The sequence below is a fragment of the Narcine bancroftii genome, chromosome 11, assembly GCF_036971445.1.
Source record: "Narcine bancroftii isolate sNarBan1 chromosome 11, sNarBan1.hap1, whole genome shotgun sequence".
Taxonomy (NCBI): domain Eukaryota; kingdom Metazoa; phylum Chordata; class Chondrichthyes; order Torpediniformes; family Narcinidae; genus Narcine; species Narcine bancroftii.
The window spans coordinates 15,889,678-15,916,631 of record NC_091479.1 but is presented as its reverse complement, the minus strand read 5'-3'; the positions used below and the strand labels follow the sequence as shown (position 1 = coordinate 15,916,631).

Below are 26,954 nucleotides of genomic sequence, written 5' to 3'. Positions count from 1 at the left end.
TTGTTATTTCCCATTTTTGTACACCCATCATATTTGCACCCAAGATTCTTTTATTGCCATGTGATGCTACATGAAATTGCCTTCGGCCTGCCATAAGAGTTTCCATGAGTGTTGCCTAGTATCCCTGACGTTACAAGAGAAAGGAGCCGCACCGACTCCATTTTTGATTCAACGTCTAACCTGAGCCCCAGATCCAAACCTCCAACGTGACCAGGAAGCCTTCAGGGGCCCTTCTTGCCCTCAGCCCCCTCTCAAATTCCTGCTCTGACACTTGGTTTCCCCCCCCACCCCCCCCCGACCGCAGGTCGCCCACAGCCCACGTGGGTTCGTCATCCGGCGAGGCCCTCGCTGGACCACCCCTGTGGTCACTACTCTGCTCCTCCTTCGCAATGGGTGTGGGGGTTGACTCACTGTTTCAGGTGCCCTGCACCGGTCGGCTGCTCCCTGCTGGTGCTGTCATCTTTGGGTGGTTTGAAAACCCCGTCAGCTCCACTAACCTGTATGGAGCAGTTGACATTTAGGACCGGGCGGTTGGACCCTTGGGAGCAGCTCCCCGTTCTCCCACTGTTACAACAGCGTCAATTTCTTTTTTAAAAGGACGTCTAACTTGTGGAACACACATTCAGCAGGAGCCGTTGGATTTCAGACACATGCCAGTGGTGTTTTTTTTGTCCCACTAGCTTAATGAAAGTCATTACTACAGTTGACAGCACTGAGCTTGCTGTACACCATCCTTTAATTCTCCTCACTCCAGCCAAACAGCGCATTGAAATAATTTGCACTGATCCGCTCTTGTATGATATGAGTTCTGATGTTTACGGTCCCCACTCACTGGAAACCAGGGAACAGCGCATGTTATTTCTCTCCGAACGAGCTGACGTCCCTCATCCAACACTGCAGAGCAGAGAAAGTTTGTTGAAAGTAGCAAAAGGAAATGTATTGTTGGTATAGAATGGCCCAATTATCTTAGCTTGTCATGCCAGTTTGAGAGACTCGGTGTGCGGTGGGGAGGGGGGCTTTCATGATTGGAGAGAGGACAACTTTATCTTCTGCCGTGTAATTATACCTAGATCATGGTTGAGGGCTGAACATCTGCCAAGGTGCTGGGAAGAACTGTTCAACTCATTTTCACTAAAGATGCATTGAGATCATTTGATCCACATTAAGAGGACAGTCAGGAACTTGGTTTCACGGATCTGCACCATGCACTGGAGTATCTGCCGAGATTGATGTTTAATTTATTGGGCAGCATCAAGCCTCTAACTTTCTGACTTAGCGACAGGCGTGAATGGTGAAAGCTGTAATAAATCTCCACAGCATTACTGATGAACAGAATCTCTGCAGGAACTAAACAAAATTCAGAAACTGGATGTCACCTGAATGGCATTAACATCGATTTCTCGGTTTCGGTTGTAAAAGCCTCCCCCCTATCTTCTTACCCTGTCTCCTTTTTCCTCTCTCTTTTTCTCTTTCTCTCTCTCTCTTTCTCTCTCTCTCTTTCTCTCTCTCTTTCTCTCTCTCTTTCTCTCTCTCTTTCTCTCTCTCTTTCTCTCTCTCTTTCTCTCTCTCTCTCGCTTTCTCTCTCGCTTTCTCTCTCGCTTTCTCTCTCGCTTTCTCTCTCGCTTTCTCTCTCGCTTTCTCTCTCGCTTTCTCTCTCGCTTTCTCTCTCGCTTTCTCTCTCGCTTTCTCTCTCGCTTTCTCTCTCGCTTTCTCTCTCGCTTTCTCTCTCGCTTTCTCTCTCGCTTTCTCTCTCGCTTTCTCTCTCGCTTTCTCTCTCGCTTTCTCTCTCGCTTTCTCTCTCGCTTTCTCTCTCGCTTTCTCTCTCGCTTTCTCTCTCGCTTTCTCTCTCGCTTTCTCTCTCGCTTTCTCTCTCGCTTTCTCTCTCGCTTTCTCTCTCTTTCTCTCTTTCTCTCTCCCTCCCTCCCTTTCCCTCCTCTCTTTCCCTCCTCTCTTTCCCTCCTCTGTTTCCCTCCTCTGTTTCCCTCCATCTCTCTTTCCCTCCATCTCTCTTTCCCTCCATCTCTCTTTCCCTCCATCTCTCTTTCCCTCCATCTCTCTTTCCCTCCATCTCTCTTTCCCTCCATCTCTCTTTCCCTCCATCTCTCTTTCCCTCCATCTCTCTTTCCCTCCATCTCTCTTTCCCTCCATCTCTCTTTCCCTCCATCTCTCTTTCCCTCCATCTCTCTTTCCCTCCATCTCTCTTTCCCTCCATCTCTCTTTCCCTCCATCTCTCTTTCCCTCCATCTCTCTTTCCCTCCATCTCTCTTTCCCTCCATCTCTCTTTTCCTCCTCCTCTTTCCCTCCTCCTCTCTTTCCCTCCTCCTCTCTTTCCCTCCTCCTCTCTTTCCCTCCCTCCCTCCCTCTCTCCCTCCCTCCCTCTCTCCCTCCCTCCCTCTCTCCCTCCCTCCCTCTCTCCCTCCCTCTTTCCCTCCCTCCCTCTTTCCCTCCCTCCCTCTTTCTTTCCCTCCCTCCCTCCCTCCCTCTTTCCTTTTCACTCTGAATCCTTGTGCAGAGCCAAAATCAATTCTCACCTTTTCTCTTATCCAATTTTGTCTGTTGGGGGGTATTCCTCCCCCGCTTTCTTTACACAGCCTTTAATTCAGAACCTCTCTTTTCTCCACTCAAACCTTGGAGAAGGGCCTCGGACCTGAAACGTTGGTAATATCATCTTTACCCAATGGATGCTGCGAGACCGGCTGAGTTCCTCCAGCATTTCTGTGTTTTGACCACTGTTGCACCCCCTGCAGATGCCCGTGTTTCACGGTCTCAGAAGGTTCCCGGACTGTGGCCCTGAGCACGGGATCCGGCGAAGTTCCGACTTCAGAAGGCAGGCTTCCACACTTGCACTCCACAACACTCAGACTGAGGACATTTTTCGACCCAGCAGAAAGTTAGCAAACTTAAAGTTCTCCCAAACTCTGCGCTGCATTTCGTTTCACGAGCACCAGCTGAGGGATGGCTGGATTTTTAGTAAATTTGAGGGTTGCAGCGAGCCACGAAGTCGTAATCCCTGGTTTGCAGTGACAACAGGACAGATAGGCTCACCTCACCTTGGGAAAGTTGGGACCTGGTGTCTTTATCCAGTTCCAGAAATTCTCATGCTTTCAATGCACACTTGGCTTCCACAGAGGCATCAATAGTGTTCTATCAGTTTAGTTCTTTCATTCATTCATTTTAGAACAAAAACAATGCAATTGAACGCTTTCATAAAATACACGTTCCCACGAGAGAACGCTCAGTGTTGCTTAAAACCTTCCTCCCCCAACATGGGATTTTGAATTTACTGATTAAAATTGTCAGAATTCTCTCCAGTTCAAATTGGGTCACAATATTCATCCCTCATCATACTAATGGGCTGGTCTGACGCTGAACCCAATATTCTATCGTGGCCGCATAACGTTGGCTGTTGTGTGTAATTTATTTGCACAATTTTATGTTTGCCAAAGGAGGTTATACATTAAAAAACTATTATAACAGTAGCTTTAAAAAAAAATCGCTATGAAACTCATCTGAGCACAAAATACTTTTTGGTAAATGGGATAATGATAAAAATGATGGTGATTCCCAATGACACAAAAATAAACCATATCATTCAGATCCTTTGCATTTATCACCAGCTATTTCTTTCCATTTCTGATTGACATGTGATAAATGTATAACCCAGTGGTTCTCAACTTTTTAAGTATTCCCTAGGCCATCGGTGCTCTGTGATTAGTAAGGGATTGGTTAAGGTGGGATGTGGGTGGAAAGAAAAAGTTTGAAAACCACTCTTTTATTCGTCCCTCATTGACTCGTTATGTGCAAGGTTTGAGAACTCCAGAGGAAATGGGTCGATGACAATTTTTCTCAGGCAAAATATTTCAGTAACAATTGGGTCTGGAGCAGTGATTCTCAACCTTCCCACTTACTAATCACAGAGCACTGATGGCCTAGGGATTACTTAAAGTGGGATGTGAGTGGGAAGAAAAAGGTTGAAAACCACTGGTATAACTGAAGGTGGTACACTGTATGTTCTGGTTATGCTCTTCCAATTTTTGGGAAGGGGTATTTTGTTCCTGGTCTTTAGTTCTTAACATTACTTTGACTTCAAAACCTTTTCTCGCACTCTTTGGAATAATTGGGCCACTGGGTTTGATGCCGACTGCTTCGCAATCCCGTGTCGTTGCCTTCACCTCCCTTGTCGCAAGAAGGGCCGTATCAGTGAGGTGGGAAGGTGCTGCCCCTCCCACTCGCACTCAATGGGCGTCCGATATGATGGCACGTCTGTCTTTGGAGGAAATTAGAAGTTCCACAACTGAAATGAATCTTAAGTTTGTCCCTTTATGGGTTTCATTTCTTAATTATTCTCAAAATTTGTAAGATTAACTAGTTTTTGGTTCTTGACCCCATTGTTTACCTTTTTTTATTATAAGTAGTGGACTGTTTCTGGTAAGCCAGTAGCCTCCAAAGGGAGGGGATCGATAATTAGTATCGTGGGATTTATTTAACTTCTTTTCCGTGTAATGTACGTTTCAATACCATTTTTATTACTATATAAGATTTGTTAATATTTTATTGTCATATACTTTTGTAATATTTGATGAAATCAGAATCAGGATGTATCGTCTTGAACAAATCATGAAATTATTGTAAAAATAAAATGATAACACTAAGAGGGCACGCACGGTAAATGATAGGGCACCAAAGAGTCCGGTGGAACAGAGGGATCTGGGGATACAGATACATCATTCCCTGAAAGTGGCATCACAGGTTATAAAGAGAACGTTTGGCACATTGGCCTTCGTGAATCAAACTGATGAGTAGAGGAGTTGGGATGTTGTGGTATAAAGTTGTCTAAGACATCGGTGAGGCCAAATTTGAAGTATTGTGTGCAGTTTTGGTCACCTACTGAGAGGAAAGATATCAATAGGATTCAAAAAGTGCAGAAGACATTTACTAGGATATTGCCTGGACATGAGGAACTGAGTTGCAGGAAAAGGTGAAACCGGTTAGGACATTATTCCCCGAGTGTAGAAGAATGAGGGGAGATTTGATGTACAGTAAACAAAATTATGAGGGGGACAGACTGAGTAAATGCAAGCAGACTTTTTCCACCTGGGTTAGGTGAGATTCAAACCAGCGGAGATAGGGTAAAGGTGAAAGGGGAAATGTTTAGAGGGAACTTCTTCACGCAGAGAGTAGTGGGTGTGTGGAGCGAGCTGCCAGCTGATCTATTTTCACATTTAAGAAAACTTTGGACGGGAACATAAATGGGAGGGGATATGGACTGGGTGTAGGTCAGTGGAATGGACTGGGTGTAGGTCAGTGGAATGAAGGCAGAATGATAGTTTGTCACAGATGAGAAGGGCCAGTTTCCGTGCTGTAGTGTTCCATGGTGATGTCTTGGCACTGCCACTGGCGCCTTCCTGGAGAGCTGTGGACGTAGTAGTTTGGCTCGTTTTGGAATTCTGCAGTCAAATCACAGAGGAATGAGCAGCTCTTCACCCGATCTCTAGGTTCACTGCAAAAGCACCGGGTGCTGGAGATGACCCCCTGCAGATTCACAGGTAAAAATTATGCTTCACTTGGAAGGAACTGTTTATGGTTCTGATCTGCAGGGAAGCAACACTTCACTCGTGAATCTGCGGGAGTCGGGCCACTGCATCCGATGCTCCCGCCGTGGTCTCCTCTACATCGGGGAGGTTGGACGCAGACTGAGAGACAACTCTGTTGAGCACCTTGGCTCTGTCCGCCGCATTAGCGGGGATCACCCACTGGCCACCCTTTTCAATTTTCCATACCATTCCCTCGCCGACATGGTCCCATGCAGACCGAAACCAAATTGGAGGAACAGGAGGTGGAGAAGGGAGGGAGGGCCCAGCAGCGTGCAAGGAGAGGAGGGATGGCTGGGTGAAGAGAGAGAGGGAAGTGGGGTGTAAAACTGACAGGGGGAAGGGAAGGGAGAGCAGATGAGTATAAACCGGAAAAGCATTAATATCGAGTGCCCAATCGGGAAATCAGGTGTTCCTCCTCCAGTTTACGAGTTGTCTTGGTGGGTTCGTACATGATGCCGTGGACAGACGTGAGGATGGGAGTGGGATGCAGAAATGAAATGCTTGGCCACTGTGACCATTTTTCTCCATGGATATTGCCTGACCTGCTGAGTCTCTCCAGCTTCTCATTGTTTGCTCGAGACTCCAGCACCCACAGTTTTGGCTTTGATCCTGCCTGTTGTTAAGGACTTTTGCTGCAGACCGGCAGGCAGTGTAATCAACCTTAATAAACATTAATTCAAGATTCCTTAATATTACACAAAATTGCCTTCTGCCTGCTGTCAGCAGATAAAGGGTCACCATTAGTGCATCCCTTAGGGTAAGCGAGAAAGAGTCACGGCCTGTTCACACCGCAGTGTAAAATGAAGATTCCCATGAAATTTTCCACCTGTAAACCCGGGGTGTGAAAAGGTCGACCCGGGACACGAACCTGGGTAATTTTTGGGGACCACCCTCTCCCTGTGAAAAGGCAAATGACAGCACAGGGGAAGCCTCATGATGCCAGCGCTGCGCCACGCACATGATTAAAATGATGAAATTCCCATCTCCCGTCGCGACCGCAGCACCCTGTGGGACGAATGGCTGTCCTCGTTAACTGTAATCCCTCACACAGCTGGAACAGCTCTGTATTTCCCAGAATTTCCATTTGTCTAACATTGTGCCATTGTCGCGACGTGCCAAAGTGGGGGTAGTGGCTGACCGATGGACAGTGGCGGGTGGGGGGAGAAGCATTTTGTTTGTACTCCTGTGAGTGTATAATGTGTCATCGATTTAGGGACCTCCCACTCCTAAATTGCCAGAGAAGGTAAATTCCTGGGGAATTTGGACCGCAGCGTGAAAGGCCCAGGAGGACCTGCATTGCCGGGAATTTCAGCAGGTCCAAGAAGGGTCACCGCTTATCTGGGATGTGAAAACGGCCACTGAGTGTCCATGGATTTGCCTCCAACACTCCTGCAGCCACACAGACTCCTGGTCAAACAATCGTCAACCAGAACTCTAGATTCAAACCTCCAACACGATCAGGAAGCCTTCAGCGTCCGAGACCCTTTGGGAGCCCTTCTTGTGCCCACAGCACCGTCTTGAATCCCAGCTCCGATACCTGGTTCCCGTGAGCCAGTCTCCAGCAGCCCACAGCCCGTGTGGGTCCATTGCATGTAAATTGCCATCAGGCCGCAGCCTGTGTGGGTCCTTCAGCCACTGAGCCCCTCCGCTGGCCACCTTCCCAGTAGGATCGTCTCCTCGACAGGGGGTGTTCTCCTTATTTCTGTCAGTCGAGAACCACTGCTCTAGACCCAATTGTTACTGAAATTTTTTGCTTGAGAAAAATTGTCATTGGCCCATTTCTGTTGGAGTTCTGAAACCGTGCACATAACAAGCCAATGAGGGGCGATTAAAACAGAGGTTTTCAACCTTTTTCTTTCCACCTTAAGCAATCCCTTACTAATCACAGAGCACCGATGGCATAGGGATTACAAAGTGGGATATGAGTGGAAAGAAAAAGGTTGAGAACCATTGCTTTAGACTCTAGGAGTCGATGAAGATGGAAACAGGCTTTGGGGCTGTTGATAACACTCCAACAATCAAGCTCCATTTGCACTAATCCTACACTATAGGACCTTAAGACATCCGAACAGAAATAGGTTATTCAGCCCATTGAGTCAGCCCCTCCATTTATTCATGAGCTGATCCATTCCACCCCTCAGCCCCACTGCTTGACCTTCTCCCCATAACCTTTGATGCCCTGGCTAATCAAGGACCTGCCAATCTCTGCCTTAAACCTGCGCATCTCATGCTTTTTCTGCAACTGCCCCCAGAGTTTGTGAGATCCCTTCTGCTGGCAGACCTGCCCCTCTTCGGAAGCCGGAGTTCCCGCAGAGGCGTGCCAACTCCACGTAGGCAGTGCCCGAAGCCAGGAGTGAACCCGGGTGGTTGGGGCACCTGGTCTACCCTGCCCTGCCCTGTCTCGGCGGCAGTGACGTACACCACTTGTTTGTCATGAAATATCCACTCAGTGGGAGAGGGAGAGCCGTAATGTCAGGCATCTGTATTTCCAAAAAAAAAGTCAAAAAAGTATGTTGGCTTTTGGTATTTGCTGCAAAATCTGTGAGCACAGCCCACATTACAATCACAAGGTCACCTTAGGATGGACCCATAAATATTGGCAGGGAAACTTGTATCTCAAAGTAACCTGAATGAAAGGTTATAAGTTGCTGCTTCTATGGGGAGTTATTTACTGTTTGACCATTAACTGATGATTTACAAGCCTTCAGATTTTGCAGTTACCACAGCAACACAAGTTAATTATCAGTCAGAAAGCCGGAGAGGGAATCTGTTCATTCCAGACTTTTATAGGTTCGATATCAGCAATGCTAATAAATGTTTTATCTGGTGTTTCAGATATGAATAAATTTGGTTCCCTGCTGGTGGAATTAATTTTCTTTTTCGCTCTTCGAGTGATTGAATCATTTTGTGGCTTTTATTTAATTTAATTACGCGGTAGTTTGTTCACATGTTAGCTTGTTCTTAAAGGGGTACTGTCCCTTGCCTGGCCTCTGCGGAAGATTTGATGCTTGGCTTAGTGTAAGAGGAGGCTCCCCACCCCCCGGCCTTCCCACCCCATGCACGTGGTGCATGGGGCAACATCCTCGTTTATCCCAAAGAATATTTGCTGCTCTTGGCCCTCTCAGTGGTGGAGGTCCCGGATCTTGGAGGTGCTATCGGTGAGCAACTGCTATTGGGTGTAAGGTTCAGTCCAATGATCAGTTAATAATACAGGTGCTCCTCAACTCACGATGGGGTTACGTTCTGGCCAACCCATCGTAAGTCGATAAAGGACAGTGGGGTCAGTGTGAGGAGACCAACGTGGGGCTGTCGGGAGAAGACGGGGGAGTGGGATCAGTGCGGAGACTGACACAGGACGGTCGGGAGAGAGCGGGGCAGTGGGATCAGTTTGGGGACTGACACGGGACTATTGGGAGAGAGCAGGCAGTGGGATCAGTGTGGGGGAACACTGAACATCATAGCCTAGCCAAAATTTGAAGTATAATACAGATTCTACCATTGTATCTTCGAAAAATCAAAAAAAGTAAGAACTTTTTTTTGCAACTTATTTAAACGCGATACATCATCTTATTTACATCTTGTTGGGCTGTAAGAAAGGGGTGAATAAATTAAAAAATAAAATAAATAAGAATAAAATAACAGGTAAAAAAAATGTGTTTAAAATTGTAAATGTTCCTTGAAGTAGCACATAAACCTTTGGTGAAGATGGGAGCAAATGTACAGCCAGCGGAGGGCCTTGGTCAGGCTTTGCTCGTGGCAGCTGTTTGAATCGCGTTGTGTGAAACAGCGATGGCTTCCCCCAGGATGAAGAGATGTTGGGACGACTCTCTTAAAGTGTCTCCTTATCCCTGCTTAGTAAGCATCACCCCAGTCAGAGGCTTTATCTGTAAATTTGGCATGGGTAGAGGGGGGTTAATTATCTGTAATGTTATTGTTTATCTTTCATGCGGCTCCGTGGAGGGGGAGGAACCTGCAGATGCAGTAATGGTTAAATGTTTTCAAAGAATGTGACTGAAAATAAAGTAAAATACTTTAAGGTTTTTATATTCATGCAAGTGAAGTTTGTTCTGTGTGAGTACAGTGTAGTATTTTTGTCTTTTAAACTTAATGCAGGTGTATTAGTTAGGGATTGTAAAAGTAGACTTGAGCAACCGGAAAATACGCTTACCTGGCATTTATGGATCCCGGATACCAGAGGTCTTACTGTGTATCCATCAGTTAGGCCAAGGGCAAGCAAAAAGCAGGCAGGCACTTCTTCATCCTGGGCGACGCCTTTGCTTTTTCCCACAAAGCGATTCAAACATCTGCCACGAGCAAAGCCCGACCAAGGCCCTCTGCTGGCTAAATATTTGCTCCCATCTTCACCAAAGGTTTACTTCAGGGAACATTTTACTTTGACAATTTTAAACTTTGTTTTTAAAATTTATTTTGCTTTATTTTTTTTGCTGATTGCTGAGGCTGCTAGAGGCTTGAATCTGGATGCCGGGGGTTTTACCGTACGAACTTCTCTGATGTTCGCTGTGAGAAGAGTGCTGGTCAGGGAGACAGGGAGATGATAAATCACATTGAAATTGCGTCACAGTATTTTTTTTTGCATCCACCTGCAAAAAGCAGGGCCAAACGTTGGAGTTTGAAACCTGGCACCTCTGGCTGGCTTCTATTGCCCAGTGAGTGTTAACAAGGCACTTTTTAAAATCTTTCCACCATTTGTCCCATAGAATTTATATTATAGCTCTCAGAGCAATCCTATTCTCTCTACTGTTCCTCCCAGTGATTGACTTCCCTCATCAACTCCCTGGCATTTCAACCAACCTCCTGTTTCGACCAACCACCTGTACTTGGTGTCGTTTGCAGTGACTAATTTACCCAATGGACTTGCCCACCTTCAGGTTTATGGGCCGGGTGGAAATGTTACGGGTCAAGGGTGTGCTCGCAAACCCTGCACGGGCAGATCAATGTTTTTATGGCACCAGCGACCCAGGTCCGAACTAGGCACTGTCTGTAAGGAGTTTGTACGTTCTCCCTTTGTCTTCGTGGGTTTTCTCCCATCCTTCAAAAATGAACTGGGGAGGGGGGGGTTAATTTGGCGGGCATGGATTCATGAGCCAGAAGGTTCTGTTACTGCAATGCACGTCTAAATTAAAGATTTAAGCCCAAATAACCAGAGCTGTGAATGTAGCCTCCCTGCCACCTCCAAAAGTAAACCTTATTCATAAAATGTCATTACACAAGACTTCATTGTGCTAAGTATATCATCACCTTCTCTCATAATCTGGCAACTTGGCATTGGTGTTCACGCCCATAGCTGCCACCAGTCACATCACTTCAGCCTGTCAAGAGGAACTGGCACTGTGGCCTTTCCAACGCTATCATTGCCCATCCCAGAAGGTGATTATACCCACAACGACATACAGCAGGCAACTAGCCCGTTCATCGAACGTTACAGTACAGGCCCTTTGACCCACAATGTTGTTCTAGTTTGTTATCACCCGATGCAACCCTATAGAACATCACCTGGTGCAAAAAAAATGCGAACACGTGTACAGATATGACAATCGGAGACGAGCAAAAGCCACATAAAAATAAATGGATATTGGTTGAGTCGTGGAGGTTTTGGACGAGCAGTTTGTTCTGTCGTTCAGCATTCACACTGCCTGTGGGACGAAGCTGTTTCGTGGCCTCGTGGTTCTGGGCCTGATCCTCCTCTCTGATAGGAGGAGTTGGAAGATGCTGTGTCCGGGGTGGGAGAGGGATCTAAGTATATACCCATGTGAACCTAATCTGCTAAAGTCTAATCTTTCCCTACCTCACACTGTAAGATATAGGCCATTTGGCCTGTCGAGTTTGCTCCAATCCAACCTTAAGCCATCTCTTACAGAGCACTGAATGGATTGGGAATACTTAAAGTGGGATGTGAGTGGAAAGATAAAGGTTGAGAACCACAGGGTTAGGGGGGAATGTGAAGGGGAACCTCTTCACACAGAGTGGGGGTGGGGGGTGTGCGGAACGAGCTTCCTGCTGAAGTGGTGAACGCGGGCTGAATTTTAACATTTAAGAGGAATTTGGACAGGTACATAGATGGGAAAGCTATGGTCTGGGTGCAGGTCAGTGGAACTAGGCAAAAAAAAATGGTTCGGCACAGGCTAGAAGGGCTGAACGGGCCTGTTTCTGTGCTGTAATGTTTTATGCTTAAACTAATTCCCACCCACATGCAAAGAGAATCTCAGGGTTGCATGTGATGACATGTATGTACTCTGACAATAAAGTTGAACTTGCCCCCCCCCCACCCCCCAAGGCAATATACAGTGGCCAGTTTACCTTCAACACGCACGTTTTTAAGGGACGTGGGAGTTCTCAGGGAAAACTCCACCCAGACAGTGGCCAAGGCTGGGATTGAACCCGGCCTCCGCTGAGGCAGCACAATGAGCCTCGTGAACCGACCTCAGGAGGAGGGCGATCGGTTCCTGAAGAAGCAATTCTTTTCCGCACGTTAGAAAAAGTGATTGGTTACTGAAAACGCGACCATTTTACTCTCAGTTCTTCGTTGGTGCAGGTCGGCCCCATGAGAAGATTGTTCATTTTTGGGACTCGGGGAGAATTTAATTAAATTGTATTCACTTAGAATTGTCCTGGTAATTTCTCGGAGATTAACAGGCGTGTGGGTAACTCTTTTTTTTTAAAGTACCAATTAGTTCTGTTAAGATGTCATCCTTTACATATGACACGTCTTTTTTGAACATTGTCACAGTTCATTGATTAAACTGTTGTCCAAAGAGCTGAAAGCTTTTCAGAAAGTACACTCCTGCATGCAAACTATTTCTAAGTACACAAGGAATGCTTCATGCATGGATTACCAATCATCAGTTGTCAATTAATTGCTCTTTTTGTGCAACATTTCCTGAATTTTAATTCATTTCTCCATTCCTGTGCAGGTTATGAAATGTAACTGCTTGGAGTAGGGATATAAAGTCATTCATTGTGACCATTTTATATTATAAAGTATTTTCATCTCATTATTCTTTTTTTGGGAAAATCAAACTCCGACGGATGAACTCTGCGCCAGCAGCTCGATTTAGCATTTGTCGACCAGACTGGGAGATCTGCTTCTCAGTGACAGCGGGGACCTTTGAAGGGCCACACGCTGAGCAGAGAGTGGTGGGCTTACAATTTCTGGTCGGTGCAGCGCTGCCAGCGTTCCGGTTGGCACTGCGGCCGGGTAGGCTTCACTCGTCGCGGCCGTGCGCCAACCTGGGCTTTTGCGGCCACGTGGGAGCGTCATGGTCACCTGCGGGGAAGGAGTGAGTCGGGGAAGGGCAGGCTGGGATAAAAGCACAAGATGCTGGAAAAGCTCGGCAGGTGAAATAGTGTTCTTTATGTAGCAAAGGTAAAGATACATCACTGAGTATTCGGGCTTGAGCCCTTCATCAAAGTATGAGAAAATGCCACCAAGCGTCTGAACAAAAGTGGGGAGGGGGGAGGAGCAAAGGCAGGAGATGATAGGTGGAGAAAGGAGGGAGGGGACAGCAGCGATCATGGGGAGGAGGGATAGCTGGATGGGTGGAAGAATTAGAAGGACAGGAAAGGGGGAGGGGAAAGAAAAGGCAAGCAGGTTTAGTGTAAAGCAGTAAAGTCCACGTTAATGTCTGGGGAGTGCAGGCTGGGAGCCGGGCAAGATTGGAAATGGAAAACAAATAGCCCCATTCACACTGGCATGTTAACCCAGTAATTAGCCGCCAATCTACCGGTTAACGTGCTAGTGTGAATCCTCACTAACTGGCACGCAGGTGTCAGATCGCCCCGGGGATGAATCATCACTGATTCGTTTTGAATTGGGGTGGAACTCTGGTCATTGGACCTGCAAGGCAGCCGCTCCTCTGTCTGACTCAATGTATCTGAAAAATATTAAAACACATACATATTTAGATATATATTTTGGGGCAGCACGGTTAGCGCCACGCTATTAGAGTGCCAGCTTTTCGAGTTTGAACCCGGCACTGTCTGTAAAGAGTTTGTACGTTCTTCCTGATGGACACCATCAGTGTGGAGTGAACAGGAAGTCGATCAGTGTTAGTGACCCAGAAATTCTTCCCTTGAGTCATTAAAAGTGCAATAGAATAATGAAGGCGAGCTCTCCACCAAAAACCCATGTCGTGGCCCATCACCAGCTTTCTCTGCATGTTTCAGGTGCAAAGCGACCTGAGGGTCCTTGTGCAGGATAGCCTGAAGGTAAACTTTCACGTTGAGACGGTGGTGAACAAACCAAGCGCAATGTTGGCCTTCATGTCAAGGGGAATAGAATGCAAGAGCAGGGTTGTGATGCAGGCACCGGTGAGCCCTCACTCGGAGTGTCGTGAGCAGTTTTTGGCTCCTCCTTTTTGAAAAATGTGGGCTGACATTAGAAAGTGTTAAGAGCTGGTTCACAGGGATGATTCTGGGAATGAAAGGGTTGTCATATGATGGAATTTTTGACTGCTCGTGGCCTGATGCTGGAAGGCAGCAACTCTTTTCGCCATCCTGTGTAGATAGATGTATGTCCAAACGTGGGGATACCTAAATCAGGGGTGGCCAACGTTTTAATTTTTAATTTAGACAAGCAGCACGGTAACAGACCATTTCAGCTCGGTTTTGGGTGGAGGGGGTTGGTGTAGGTTAATTGGGCGGCACGGACTCGTGGGCCGAAATGGCCTGTTACTGTGTTGGATGTCTAAATTAAGGGTTGGCCACCCCTTGATGGACATATTCTGTATCGGTAACTACAGTATATTTAACAAACAAAGCCCTGGCTGGAAAAGCACGTTGCACAGAGGAACGTGCTGGTCTTTATTGGAGGACATTGAGTGTAACCATCTGCAGGAGTTAAGTGAGGCCCGATTATCTCTGTGGCTTCCTTCACCGAGGGGTCAACGGTGGAGAGCCTAAAGAATTTCAAATTCCTGGGTGTTAACATCTCTGAAGACCTGTCCTGGAGCCTCCATTTCGGTGCAGTCACGTGTCAAAAATATTTTCAAGTTAAAATTTGGATCTTGAGGAAACTTAACTTTTGTAACTCTTTCCAAAAAATAAACCTAGTTCTGTCCAAAAGGGTCTTAATTTTGAACATTCCCGTGCCCAGTGTAAAAAAAAAAGTACCTATTTCTTTGTTGTGTAATTCGTCACAAAAGGTACAAGGACTGCCTAAAGAAATCTCTTGGTGCCTGCCACATTGACCACCGCCAGTGGGCTGATATCGCCTCAAACCGTGCATCTTGGCACCTCACAGTTTGGCGGGCAGCAACCTCCTTTGAAGAAGACCGCAGAGCCCACCTCACTGACAAAAGGCAAGGGAGGAAAAATCCAACACCCAACCCCAACCAACCAATTTTCCCCTGCAGCCGCTGCAACCGTGTCTGCCTGTCCCGCATCGGACTTGTCAGCCACAAACGAGCCTGCAGCTGACGTGGACTTTTACCCCCTCCATAAATCTTCGTCCGCCAAGCCAAGCCAAAGAAGAAGAAAAGAATTCGTCACTTGATAGTTATCGTGGACAGTGCTGTGTGAATGAATGAATCATAGGGGGTTAGTGCAACGCTGTTACAGCGCCAGCGACCGGAGTTTGAATCCCACGCTGTCTGTGAGGAGTTTGTACGCTCTACTCATTTCTGTGTGTGTGCTCCAGTTTCTTCAAAAAGTACCGGGGAGGGGTTGTAGGTTAATTGGGTGTGGTTGGGGTGAAAGGCTCATGTCTAAATTTAAATTTAAAAAAATGTATTAATCTCAGTGCCTGCCTTCTCAAGAGATGGGCTACCTTGCCCGTGACACTCACAATGTGAACGAATAAACAAAGAGGCAGCTGCCAAACTGGCCACGCAGAGTTACGGCCTATTCTGGATGTTTGAAATTGCCTCTCGTTATCTGGGTGCATTTCAGCTTTAATACAAAATGAAATGGGCATCAGTGGAAAGTAGACACATATTAAAGGAATGACATTTCACTGAGACCTAAAGGGCAGCAATCAACATTCTTTGGACACGCCGGGCGAAGCGATACGTTAGAACATTGAGTTTCAACTGGAAAAAGAAGCGGAGGCAGGCAGGGAATGAAAATGAGAGATGGATTAGAAACAGGGAAGGCAACAACTGCAATTCTGAGGGTCAGAGACTATGATGGATGGAGAGACATGATCGGCCATACCGAACGGCAAGGCACCTGATGCATGCAAAGGGCAGTATAAGTGTTCTCTTTCAGCTCTGAGTTTATCCAACTCATCGCTGAAGGCACTGACTCGTCCACAGACCAGCACTTTTAAGTAAAAGCCTTGTTTTCTTTTCACCTCATGTAACATGAATAAAGGCAGAGGGTTCCATTATTGTCACGTGATACTACATTTAGAATGAAACGTACGTGGAAATTCTTGATCTTTTGTCGACCGTGAGGCAGGCAGAGCTGTCACTTTGCCCAGCGCCCCTCACAGAAACCCACAGGGCTTGATGTTCCTGGGCGGTCTCTGATTGATCAGTCCTGAGTCTGCTTAGCTTCTGAATTCAGACGATCCCAGGCTATTAGCTACTGTAAATATTTTAATTTTTTTATGTACTGTATATGCCGTGTTTCGGACGATTCGAAACTTAAAAGAATCACCTTAAAAAGAGCCGTCCTAATATAAAGGGTCTAAAATTCTTGCCTTGACGGCGAAATCTCAACACCGGCTCCGATGCAATCTCACGCACGCCCTGTTAGTTACTAGTGAAATCCGTGGGGTCTGTCCACCCAGTCCGACTGCTGTCGACTCCGCAAGGTCCTGCTACTGGAGCAGAAGGTGGTTTATTAAAAAAAAAAATCCCAAGTAACATTTTGTTACTTGATTTGTTTTTAACAGCATCCACTGGTCAGCAGTAAATGCCAGATTTGGGGTTTCGGCGGTGGGGGGGGGTTTGTTTTATAACAAAGTGTATCGCTCAAAACTAATATTTTAGGTAGAAACTCCAGGGTCGACCTATACATGAGTCATCCTATACGGTATTCGATAGTACAGAAGAAATCAAAACAATTGCAACACAGGGAAAGGGGGCCCATAAACTTTGAGCAGTCCTAAGGGTGCTTTAGCCAAAATAAATAGTTGAGAATGGGTGCCCTAGACAACATGCATTTTCTTCCAAATTCCCTTTACAAATAGCTGCTTGGAGTTAAACAAGAATGTCTGCAGACACCGGGGTCCCTTGCCATGTAGAAACGTGCTGGAGAAACTCAGTAGAGTTACACAGGAGCCGTAGGAAGAAGAGGTGCAGGGCTCAGGTCCGAAACGTTGGCCACCCTTCACTTTCCCATGACCTGCTGAGATTCTCCAGCACGTTGGTACGAAGCCAATTGCTGCTTCATGCATGAAGCTCATTGCAGCAGCTATCCAATCTACCTATTGTAGGTCAGGATGGGTATGGGGGGCTATGCCTGGGATGCTTTCTGATTTGGACTTCCATACCCTTAGTGAGCTACATTTGAACAAACAGCTCATCTGAGATGAGTTGACTCAGCTGCATGTTTAACATAGTGGTTAGTGCAAAGCTTTTCCAGCACCAACATTCAAATCCCACGCTGTCTGTGAGGAGTTTGCATGTTCTCCCCATGTCTTGCGTGAGATAAAAAAAACCCGGAGGACCTGGTTGAAGGGTGAAAGGGGGATCTTCTTCACACAGAGAGTCGTGGGAGTGTGGAATGAGCTGAATTGGTAAATGATGGCTTAATTTTGACGTTTATGGAGAGATATCAGATCAGTGGGACTAGTTTGAAAAATAGTTTGACACAGACTAGAAGGGCTGAAGGGTCTGTTTCTGTTCTCTGGCTTGATGGATTCCTCCCCGGGTGCGAGGGTGTCCACACACATTCCGAAAACGCATGGGGTTAGCAGGTTAATTGGTCTAAGGGTGCATTTGGGAAAGTGCGGGCTCATGGGCCAGAAGGCCCTGTAACCATCTATCTCTGAATTAAAATTAAATTGAAGCCCCATTGATACAGTTCAGCACTTCACTGTGCATTGAAGAGTCCGATGAGGGCTTTCATTTATATAGCGCCATTAACAAAATCACATCTCAAAGCTCTTCACTGGCGAAGTTGATGTTAATGCCATCTGGATGGAGGGTGCCCAGTCAGAAGGTGAGGTGTTATTCCTCTAATTTGTGGGTGGTCTCAGTCTGGCAATGCACGAGAGCAAGGGAATGGGGTGGGGAATTCAAATGGGAGATCCCCGCTACAGTGGTGGACAGAGCCGAGGTGCTCATCAAAGCGATGTCGAGGAGCCCACGGCGGATGCAGAGGATGACCCCCCTTGCAGATTCACGAGGTGCTTCACTTAGAACGGCTGTTTGGGGCCCCGAGGGGTGGGCACGACCTCCCTCGCCACCGTCCGGGGCCCCAATGGAGCTGGCAGTTCTGACAGGAAAGATGCAGCGTTCCTGCGTGTCAATACTCAAGACGTATTTGTTCCACCGTGCTAAACAGTGGCCTTCTCTTCTGTTAGTTAGTCACCACGGTCCCCATTTCTGGCATCTACTGATTGTTTATCAGTTCAAATGGAGGAGCGTGTGTGGCAGTCCCATTGCTGTCCTTTTCTCGAAAGCCTCATTGATTTCTGATCCTGTTGCCATGGAGATTTATTTTCAGCTTCTTCCGAAAGACGGCCTGACGAAATCGCCAGGGGATGCTCCTTCAGTCATTTCAGCCACTTTCGAGTGCTCAATGTTTGTGACCTCTTCTAAACACCCACACACTTTGTGAACTTCTATGCGAAATATCTCGCCGAGCACAAGAGCATTTCTGTGGAGCACTTAATATAAGAAATAGAACACTGCAGCACAGTACAGGCCCTTTGGACGTTGTGCTGACCTATATGTTCCTACCAAAAATAATACTGAACTCTTCCGACCTCATAACCCTCCAGTTTTCCATCATCCCGTGTGCCTTTCTCAGCCTTCACCACCATCCCTGGCAAGGCATTCTAGGCCCCCACAACGCTCTGAGTTAAAAAAAAACTTACCCCTGACACCTCCCTCCCTTCGCTTTGTACAGATGCCCTCTGGTGTTCGCTATTGTTACCTTGGGAAAAAGGTGTTGGCTGTTCACCTCATCTAGGCCTCTCAGAATCTTGTAGACCTCTATTAAGTCATTTCTCATCCTTCTTTGCTCCAAAGAGAAAAGTCTCAGGCCTGCTAACCTTGACATATTTTCCAATCCAAGCAACATCCTGGTCAATCTTCTCTGCCCCCTCTCCATAGCTTCCAGATCCTTCCTATAATGAGGTGACCTGAACCGAACATAATACTCTAAGTGTGGACCCACCAGAGAATTGCAACATGACCTCTCAACTTTTGAACTCAACCCCCCTATTAATGAAGCCCAGCATCCCATAGGCCTTAACTATCCTATCAACCTGTGCGGCGACCTTGAGAGATGTACGGATTTGGACCCCAAGATCTCTCTGTCCTCCACACTGTTAAGCATCCAACCAATGACCCTGTACTTAGCCTTCAGGTTTGATCTTCCAAAATGCATCACCTCTCACTTATCCAGATTGAACTCCATCTGCCACTTTTCTTCCCAAATCTTCATTCTGTCCATAGCCTTTTGTAACCTACGGCAACCTTCACAACTCCTCCAAATCGTCCACAAACTGACTAACCCATCCTTCCGCTTCTTCATCTAGGTCATTTATAAAAATCAGGAAGAAACAGGCGTCCCAGAACAGATCCCTGTGGAACTTCACGGGTTCACAGGTGCTTTCCGAGGGCATTATCAACCAGAGCTGGGGTTAGGCCGGGAGACTAAACCCTTGGTCAAAAAGATTGGATTCAAGAAAAGGGACATTCAGGGAACTGCCTGCTTTTTACTCATGCCTTGAAGGACTCAGGCCCAAAACGTCGTTATCTATTGTGACAGAATATAAATAAGTTTTTGAGAGATAAATTAGGAAAGGTTTGTTACTGTAGGTCACAAACAAACACTTTAAAACAGACCTCATTTAAAATACTGGAGCTCTGCTAATACTAGACATATCGACCGCAGAACCTTTGCAAAAGCTTTGGAGAGTGCCCAAGAGACTTCATTAATGGATTGGTGTTTACAAAAAAGCTTTCTCTCTGAGAGAGAGAGAGAGAGAGAAAGAGAGAGAGAGAGAGATCAGTCCTGCAGTAATACTGTCAGCAACAACAGCTGGGACTGGAATAGGACAAACTGGCATGCTTGTGGAAAATCTCATTTGGAAGACAGGTTGTGAGTGCTTAGTCCAGCCTGGTCAAAGACCTTGTGGTCCATGCAAGAGGAGAGGACTGGCTGTCTAATATTTCACTTGAAATTAGAGAAACAAAAAGGAACTCTGTGGTGACCTGAAAGAAAGAGGTTATCATCTGGAGAACCCTGATGGGGCAAGTTTCATCTGCAAGACACTGAAGTGGCTGATTAAAAAGGAATCAGTTGTGGGTGTCCTGGAACAACAAATCTCCCTCTGAAACCTGACAAGAACCTTCCTGAGCAGTAACCATTTATCTTTCAAGCACCAAAGCCTGGTGAACTTTATAAATGTTAAATTCTGTGCACAGTATAAGAATTGCCTGATTGGAGGAATGAGAAGTGAGATTGGATGGTGAACCAAAGAACTCTTCTGAATTTATACCCACATTACGCACACGTGCGCTTCGAATTAGAAGGGGGTTCAGTTAGGTTAGTTACATTAAGTTAAAGTGTGATTCTGTTTTCATATTTAAAGATAATTAAAAGCAACTTTTGTTTAAGTTTTGGTGAATATCTATTTCTGTTGGGTTTAGGGGTCCTCTGGGCTTATAACAATATCTTTAACTCCTATGGACGCTGCAAGATCGACTGGAATCCTCCAGCATTTCTGTTTTTTTTTTAACTACAATCCCAGCTTCTGCAGACTTTTGTTTCATCACTCCATTCAGTTGCCCCACTGCCAAATTTCTTTGAACAATGGCCACCCTGAGGAAGTTCTCCTCCTACTTTAAAGACGGGCTCAGTCCCGAAAGTCAGTTTAAATACCTTTACCTCCTGTAGAGACCGCGTTACCTGCTGAGTTCCTCCAACATTTCTGTGCTTTTAGTCGATGGCCCACTCTTGCCTCCCTCACTCAACACCTCTTTCCCCACCGCATTGAGCTTCTCCTCACGTATTTATCCAATTCCCTTCTGAAAGATGCAGTCAAACCTGCTCCCCTCGTACCTTCTACCGGGTCACAACAACTTATATTATCCTCCTTTGAACCTCTGGGGATTTTTTTTTCCTCTCCATTGGTGTATCTAATTTCTGACCCTCATGCCATTACAAATACCTTCTCGATCCTCTAGATATCTGATCTTCAGCCCAGTGTGTCCATGCCATCCAAACTGCCTTATCTGAACTCATCCAGGAATAGTTTAGTTGGGCAAGGCTGACATGGTGGGCGCCATGCCTTTACAGCGCCACCTATCGGGACCGAGGTTCAAATCCCGCGCTGTCTGTAAGGAGTTTGTACGTTCTCTCTGTGTCTGCGTGGGTTTTCCTCCCACTGTTCAAAACATACCAGTGTAGGTTAATGGGTGTAAATTGGGTGGCACGGGCTCATGGGCTGAAATGGCCCGTTACCGTGCTGTATGTCTAAATTTTAAATTAAAAAAAATTCTACTCAGGTTAGTGCCTCAACTGATGACTAAAGGAGGGAAACTGAGATTAAAAATCTCTTTTCAGCCGTACCCGATTGTCCATGCTTCAAATCAACCTTTCTCAATGCGCTTAAATGTGGGCCCCAAAGGACATTTAAGTCAAAGCCTTGTTTTAAAGTTAAATTTAAACAGACAGCACGGGAACAGGCCCTCCGGCCCACAAGCCTGTGCCGCCCAAAGGCACCAATTAACTGACAATCCCATCCCCACCCCACCCCCCGGAAATGTTTTTGGAGGGTGGGAAGAAACCCTGCCAACAGTGCCAGATTCGAACCCAGGTCACGGGCGCTCTAGCAGCGTCGCGCTAACCGTGCCACCCTTTTTTATTTTTATTTTTTACGTAGTCAGAAGGAGAGACCAAAACTTCTCTGCTTCACAGGGAAGGGTATCCCTAAACTTTGAGCAGAATCTTGGACGGGGGCGGGGGGGGGGGGGGTGGGGAAGAGCTGAAAAAAAAAGCTTTAGATGCTTTATTCATTTCTAGTACTGACTAGATAATCTTCAGCAATGGTTCTTGTTTTGGCTTGTTGCTACACATTGAAACACTTCAATAAATTTTAGGGCATCACTGCCCAATTACAACCCATGAGAACCTGAAACACAATAAATTCTGGCTCCAAATTGACATTAATCAGGTAATCGCTCTCTGAGGAACAATAAATAACAAGTGCCAAGGAGTGTAGTGTGAGCTACTCGACACAGCCAGGGCAAATTGATCCCGATTTATCGGGAGGGGGGGAAAAAAAACAATTTCTGTGCATAACAAATTCATTCAGGAAATGTAATTAAATACTCAGTAGTAATATAATAATAGGGGCAACGCGGTTGGCCTAGCGGTTAGCGCAATGCTGTTACGGCGCCAGCAATCGGGACCGGGGTTCGAATCCTGCGCTGTTTGTACGTGGTTTCCCCCGGGGGCTCCGGTTGCCTCCCACCGTTCAAAACATACTGGGGTGGGGGAGGGGTGTTGTCGGTTAATGGGGTGAAAATTGTGGGCCGAAATGGCCTGCGACTCAATTAAAAATTGAACTCTCTTTGTTCTCGTTTTCTGATTGCAACTGGTAGAGTCCTGAAATATGCCACTTCAAGTCGTCTCGACAAAGTTGCTGGCATTAACTAACTTCACGTTTAAGCATGAAACTGGTCAGTGGAACCAGCTTACAGTGGAAGCCCCTCACCACTTCAGAGACCCTGGTCCTGTGTGTGGAGTTTGCATGTTCTCCTTGTGATGGTATGGGTCAACCCTGGGTGCCCTCCGATTTAACATAGAACATTACAGCACAGTATGTCCTTTGACCCACAATGTGCTGACTTGTATAGACCTACCAAAAAAAAACAAACCCTTTCCCTCCCTCATAACCCACTATTTATCTTTTACCCTTGTGCATACCATCTCTTAAATGCCCCTATTATTCCAACCTCCACCACCACCCCGGGTAATGCATTCCAGGAACCCACAACTCTCTGTGTTGACTGAGCAAACTGTGTAAACCAGTGGTGTGGTTGGCCTAGTGATCGGGACTGGGGTTCGAATCCCACGCTGTTTGTGAGGAATTTGTATGTTCCATCCATTTTCCCTGGGGGGAATTCCGGTTTCCTCCCACTGTTTGAAACGTACCAGGGGTGTAGGTTAATGGGGTGTAAATTGGGTGGTACAGACTCGAGGGCTGAAATGGCCTGTTACCGTGCTATATGCTTCAATTTATTTTTACGCCTGATGTCTTCCTTCAACCTTCCTCCCTCACTGTTGTGTTTCACTGATGAATAAGTTGGTGATTAAATTGACCGTTGCGCTGCCTCTTCTGTCGGCAGACAGAATCGGGGGCCGCTGGCGGGCAATGTGCGCAAGAAGGAATCAGTGGGTTGATTGGTCCAAATGATCTGAATGGCCCTTCAGCATCTGCAGACTTGCCTAATTCCTCTGGACTCCGTGTGACCTGCTGAGCTTTCTCCATCGCGCTTGTGTGTTGCGCTCGACCCCAGACTTTCCCGTGTCATTCTGGCCCAAATGGTCTTTAGGGCGACACTGTTAGTGCAGCATTTGTGCTGTCTGCAAGGAGTTTCTCCCCTTGTCTGCGTGGGGTTCCTCCTGCCCTTCAAAACAAACTGAGTTGTAGGTCAATTGGGCAAGCATGGGCTTGTGGGCTGAATGCCCTGCTGTATGTCTAAAGTTAAAATTTATTATAAAAAATATCTTTGAAATTTGAGGCAAATTATTACATTTTATAAATTTCTGGTAGATATTGAGGCCATTTGGGTCTGTTGTGTTAATAGAGTCATACAACAGGTCCATTTCCATCACTTCTGCACTAATTTCATTTTATGCTCCACTCAGTCCCATCGAGTTCCACCCAGCTTCTGCCACTCGCCTCACCTACCCACTAGAGTTACTTTTACAGCCGCAAAAGAACCCGCCAACTACACCTGTGCAAGGAAATTGGAGCACCAGAAGGAAAGCTACATGGTCACAAGAAAGACATGCAAACTCCACACAGACAGCGTCGAGACAGATACCGTGCCATTGTAATGAAAGAGCAATTCCACGCCCAAGTTCTTGCTCCATAGCCCTGCAGGTTTGAAAATGTCAAGCCTGTTGTCTTGCTGCTTAATATATGCTCACATCGCGGTAGAAGCCCGTCCCAGCCAATCAGACCCATCCTGCCCAATTGCACTCAATTAACTTACCCACTCCGTTCGCTTTTGGGAGTAAACCGCAGCACCTGGGGAAAACCTGCGCAGGTCACAGGGAGAACGTACAAACTCCTTACAGACAGCACGGGAATCGAACCCGGGTCGCTGGTGCTGTAATTGCACCACACTAATTAAAGGCAGCACGGATTTTGCATACTACCGCACTTGTCAGAGAGAGAGAGAGAGACATTAAACTGGTCCCCTGAACTCGCCTCCCAGAAAGTTTGAGAAGAGCAGAGCAGTTCGCTTCCCCGGTGTCACGGGAAAGGGGAAGGAAAGGGTCTGGTTGTTGGAGCTAGTGGGAGTTGTAAAGATAGATTCAATAGCCCCTTTCAAGCTGCAGTTCTTGGAACCTGGGAGTGATTACGGGGTAAAAGATGTTGGAAGTGAATGAGATGTGGTGTGGAGCACTATATAAAAAGGTAGCTCGGAAGCACTGTGTCTGCAGACTTTCTTGTTTAACAGCATGGACAAGTTGGCTGTTTCTGTTTTGTCGAACTTTACAACCAAAGATTCACACCTCTAATGCAAAGTGTTGAGCCTTTTGAACACCAATTAAAATCCCCACTGCTGCTTGTAAACAAGTTCCTTTTAACGTGCAATGACTAAATTGAAGATCAAATTGTTTGTAAAGGGGATCTTGTTCGGCAAGATCTTTTTTGCATCGCTCAGTCGGGGTTTGATAAAGCCTTTAAAACCTCCAAATTTTCAGCACAGGGATCATTTCAGCTTTAGAAGTGGCCCACAAGGGGAACAATTATTTTTAAAGGCTTTGACACTGAGATTTTAAGTGAGTGATTGAGCAGTTGGAAGTAATAACAACATGCCTGATGTGCTTGGGGAGAACCCCGACTTAATTAATCCAGATCGGCAGACACCCACACACAATCTGGTCTTATTTACGAGGCGCCGTGCGAATACTAAATCAAATTTTGAGTCTTTAGGTCTGGTCGCTCAGTTTAAAGCAGAGTAATTAACATTAAGAAATATTTATTTAGGTGGGGAAAAAAATGAAGGAATTAGAATTTATTATCACGACCACACCGTGAAATCCGTTGCTTTGTAGCCAGTGTCACAGAGCAAACCTTACAAAGTAAATAAAAGCGCAGGGAAAAAGTCAGTGGCTTTGGTTCGTTGTTCATTCCGAAATCAGGCTCCTGGACCTTCTCCCCCATCCCCACACCCCCCAGTGGTAGCTGAGTGAAGAGGGCATGGTGGTGGGGGAGGGGTCCTTGAGGATAGAGGTTACTTTCTTAAGACACCGCCTTGAAGAATGGCAGATAGGCGAGAAATCTGCGGACACCGCGGCTGCTGAGAAGCAGAACATTGCCGTAGATTTGGCGGAGCGATTGTTCGCACAGCACTTTAGCGCTGCCTTCCTGAGTGGCGGAGTTTGTCGGAGGGCGGGCGTCGTGTTCATTAGGGCCAGTTTCTCACGCAGTCGATTTACACTACAGTCACTCTGTGAAAGTGTGTCGGGGTCTTGTCGAAATTTATTCGCTAAATTCCAACCCCCGTAATTTTTCCACCAAGACAATAAATCTTGACCCTGATCCGCTGGGGTCGCTCGGTGCCCTGGACGGTTTGGAAGGTATCGCCGAATCATTCTTACTTTCAAACAATCGGGTGGTAGTTCATTGGAGTTTTATTGCAACAAAGAATGAAGATATCGGCAGCAAGGCTCTATTATTGAACACTGGTGTCCGTTCTCAGCACAGGGGTTTGACTTAAAAGCACAGAAATGCTGGAGGATCTCATCAGTTCTTGCAACGACCTTGGGGGAGGTAAAGATATATAACCGACATTTCGTGTCAGTGGTGTACCTCTTTTCACCTCCTATAGATGCTGCGAGACCTGCTGAGTTCCTCGAGCAATTGGATTTTTAAAAAATCAGAATCAGAGCGTCTGTTTCACAGCTTCTGACTGTTGAGTCACGAGTATTGCAAGTTTATTGTCCTACACTTAAATACAATGGGTAGATGCTCTGAAATTCCTACTTGCTGCCATGGAGGTACATAAGATATACAAACTAATAGTGTACATTAAGTCAAGTTTAATGTCATCTGACTGGACAAGTACAACCTGACAAAACAGTGTTCTCTGGTCCTCAGTGCAAAACACGCAGACACACAGCCAGACATAACGCACAAACATCCACAGGACAAACATTTCATCTATGCATATACACAAGTGAATATTGTTTTGTGATTATGAGAGTCTCGGAGGGTCAGTGTGAGTAGTTCCTTGGTCGTTCAGCATTCTCGCTGCCCGTGGGATGAAGCTGTTCCTCAGCCTGGTGGTGCAGGCTCTAATACTCCTGCATCTCCTTCCCGACAGGAGCAGCTGAGAGATGCTGTGAGCAGGGTGGAAGGGGTCCCCAATGATTCTGCGCGCCCTCTTCAGACAACGATCCGGTAGATCACGACGGTGGTGGGGAGGGAGACCCCAGTGATCCTCTCTGCCACTCTTATGGTCCTATAGACTGACCTCTGATCCATTTCCCTGCACGTTCTTATCACAATATGCCAAGGCAGAAAAACCGATCATAAATATAGAAAGATGGATAAATAAATATGATTGTTTTCTCTCCCTTTCCATCTGTAGGGCAGCATCTAAAGTTCCCAGCCGTTGCCTTGTGGCTGACGATCGGTCTCTCTATCTGTCTACTGGGTCTGCTGGGTGCCCTGGGATATGTGTGCAGGCTGAAGATTCAGCAGAGCTGCAAAGAGAATGAGGGAGGTGAGTCCTGTGCTCCAGTTCCTATAAAGGCATTAGTAAAACCACAGAGAAGTGCTCGAGGAACTCAGCCAGTCTGGCAGCCTCCAGAGGAGGTAAAGATCTACTGCCTGCAGACTTTTGTGCTTCACCCCTATAAAGGGCCATGAACCAGGCCAAACTCGATGACTTGTCGGCAAACCTGTCGGCATCCTGACAAAGGTCACAGGCCCATAACATTGGTTACCCTTACTTCCTGCGTGACCTGCTGAGT

The 26,954-nt window shown here is 46.5% G+C and overlaps 1 protein-coding gene and 1 long non-coding RNA gene across 6 annotated transcripts in view; one reads left to right on the top strand and one right to left on the bottom strand.

The window, feature by feature from the left end:
- cd276 (CD276 molecule) overlaps window positions 1-26,954 on the top strand; it is a 162,382-nt gene that overhangs the window by 66,831 nt on the left and 68,597 nt on the right. For 3 of the 5 annotated variants that reach the window (XM_069902688.1, XM_069902687.1, XM_069902685.1), the window contains exon 5: window positions 26,570-26,704. The exons of the other annotated variants lie outside the window; for them this stretch is intronic. In XM_069902688.1, coding sequence (XP_069758789.1) covers window positions 26,570-26,704 — 135 coding nt within the window. The remainder of the gene's footprint in view (window positions 1-26,569; window positions 26,705-26,954) is intronic. 5 annotated transcript variants of the gene reach the window in all.
- On the bottom strand, window positions 256-9,872 carry LOC138745550 (uncharacterized). Its single transcript, XR_011346337.1, has 3 exons — window positions 9,763-9,872; window positions 2,532-2,647; window positions 256-1,347 (listed from the first exon to the last, which is right to left on the bottom strand). It is a non-coding gene; the product is annotated as an uncharacterized lncRNA (long non-coding RNA).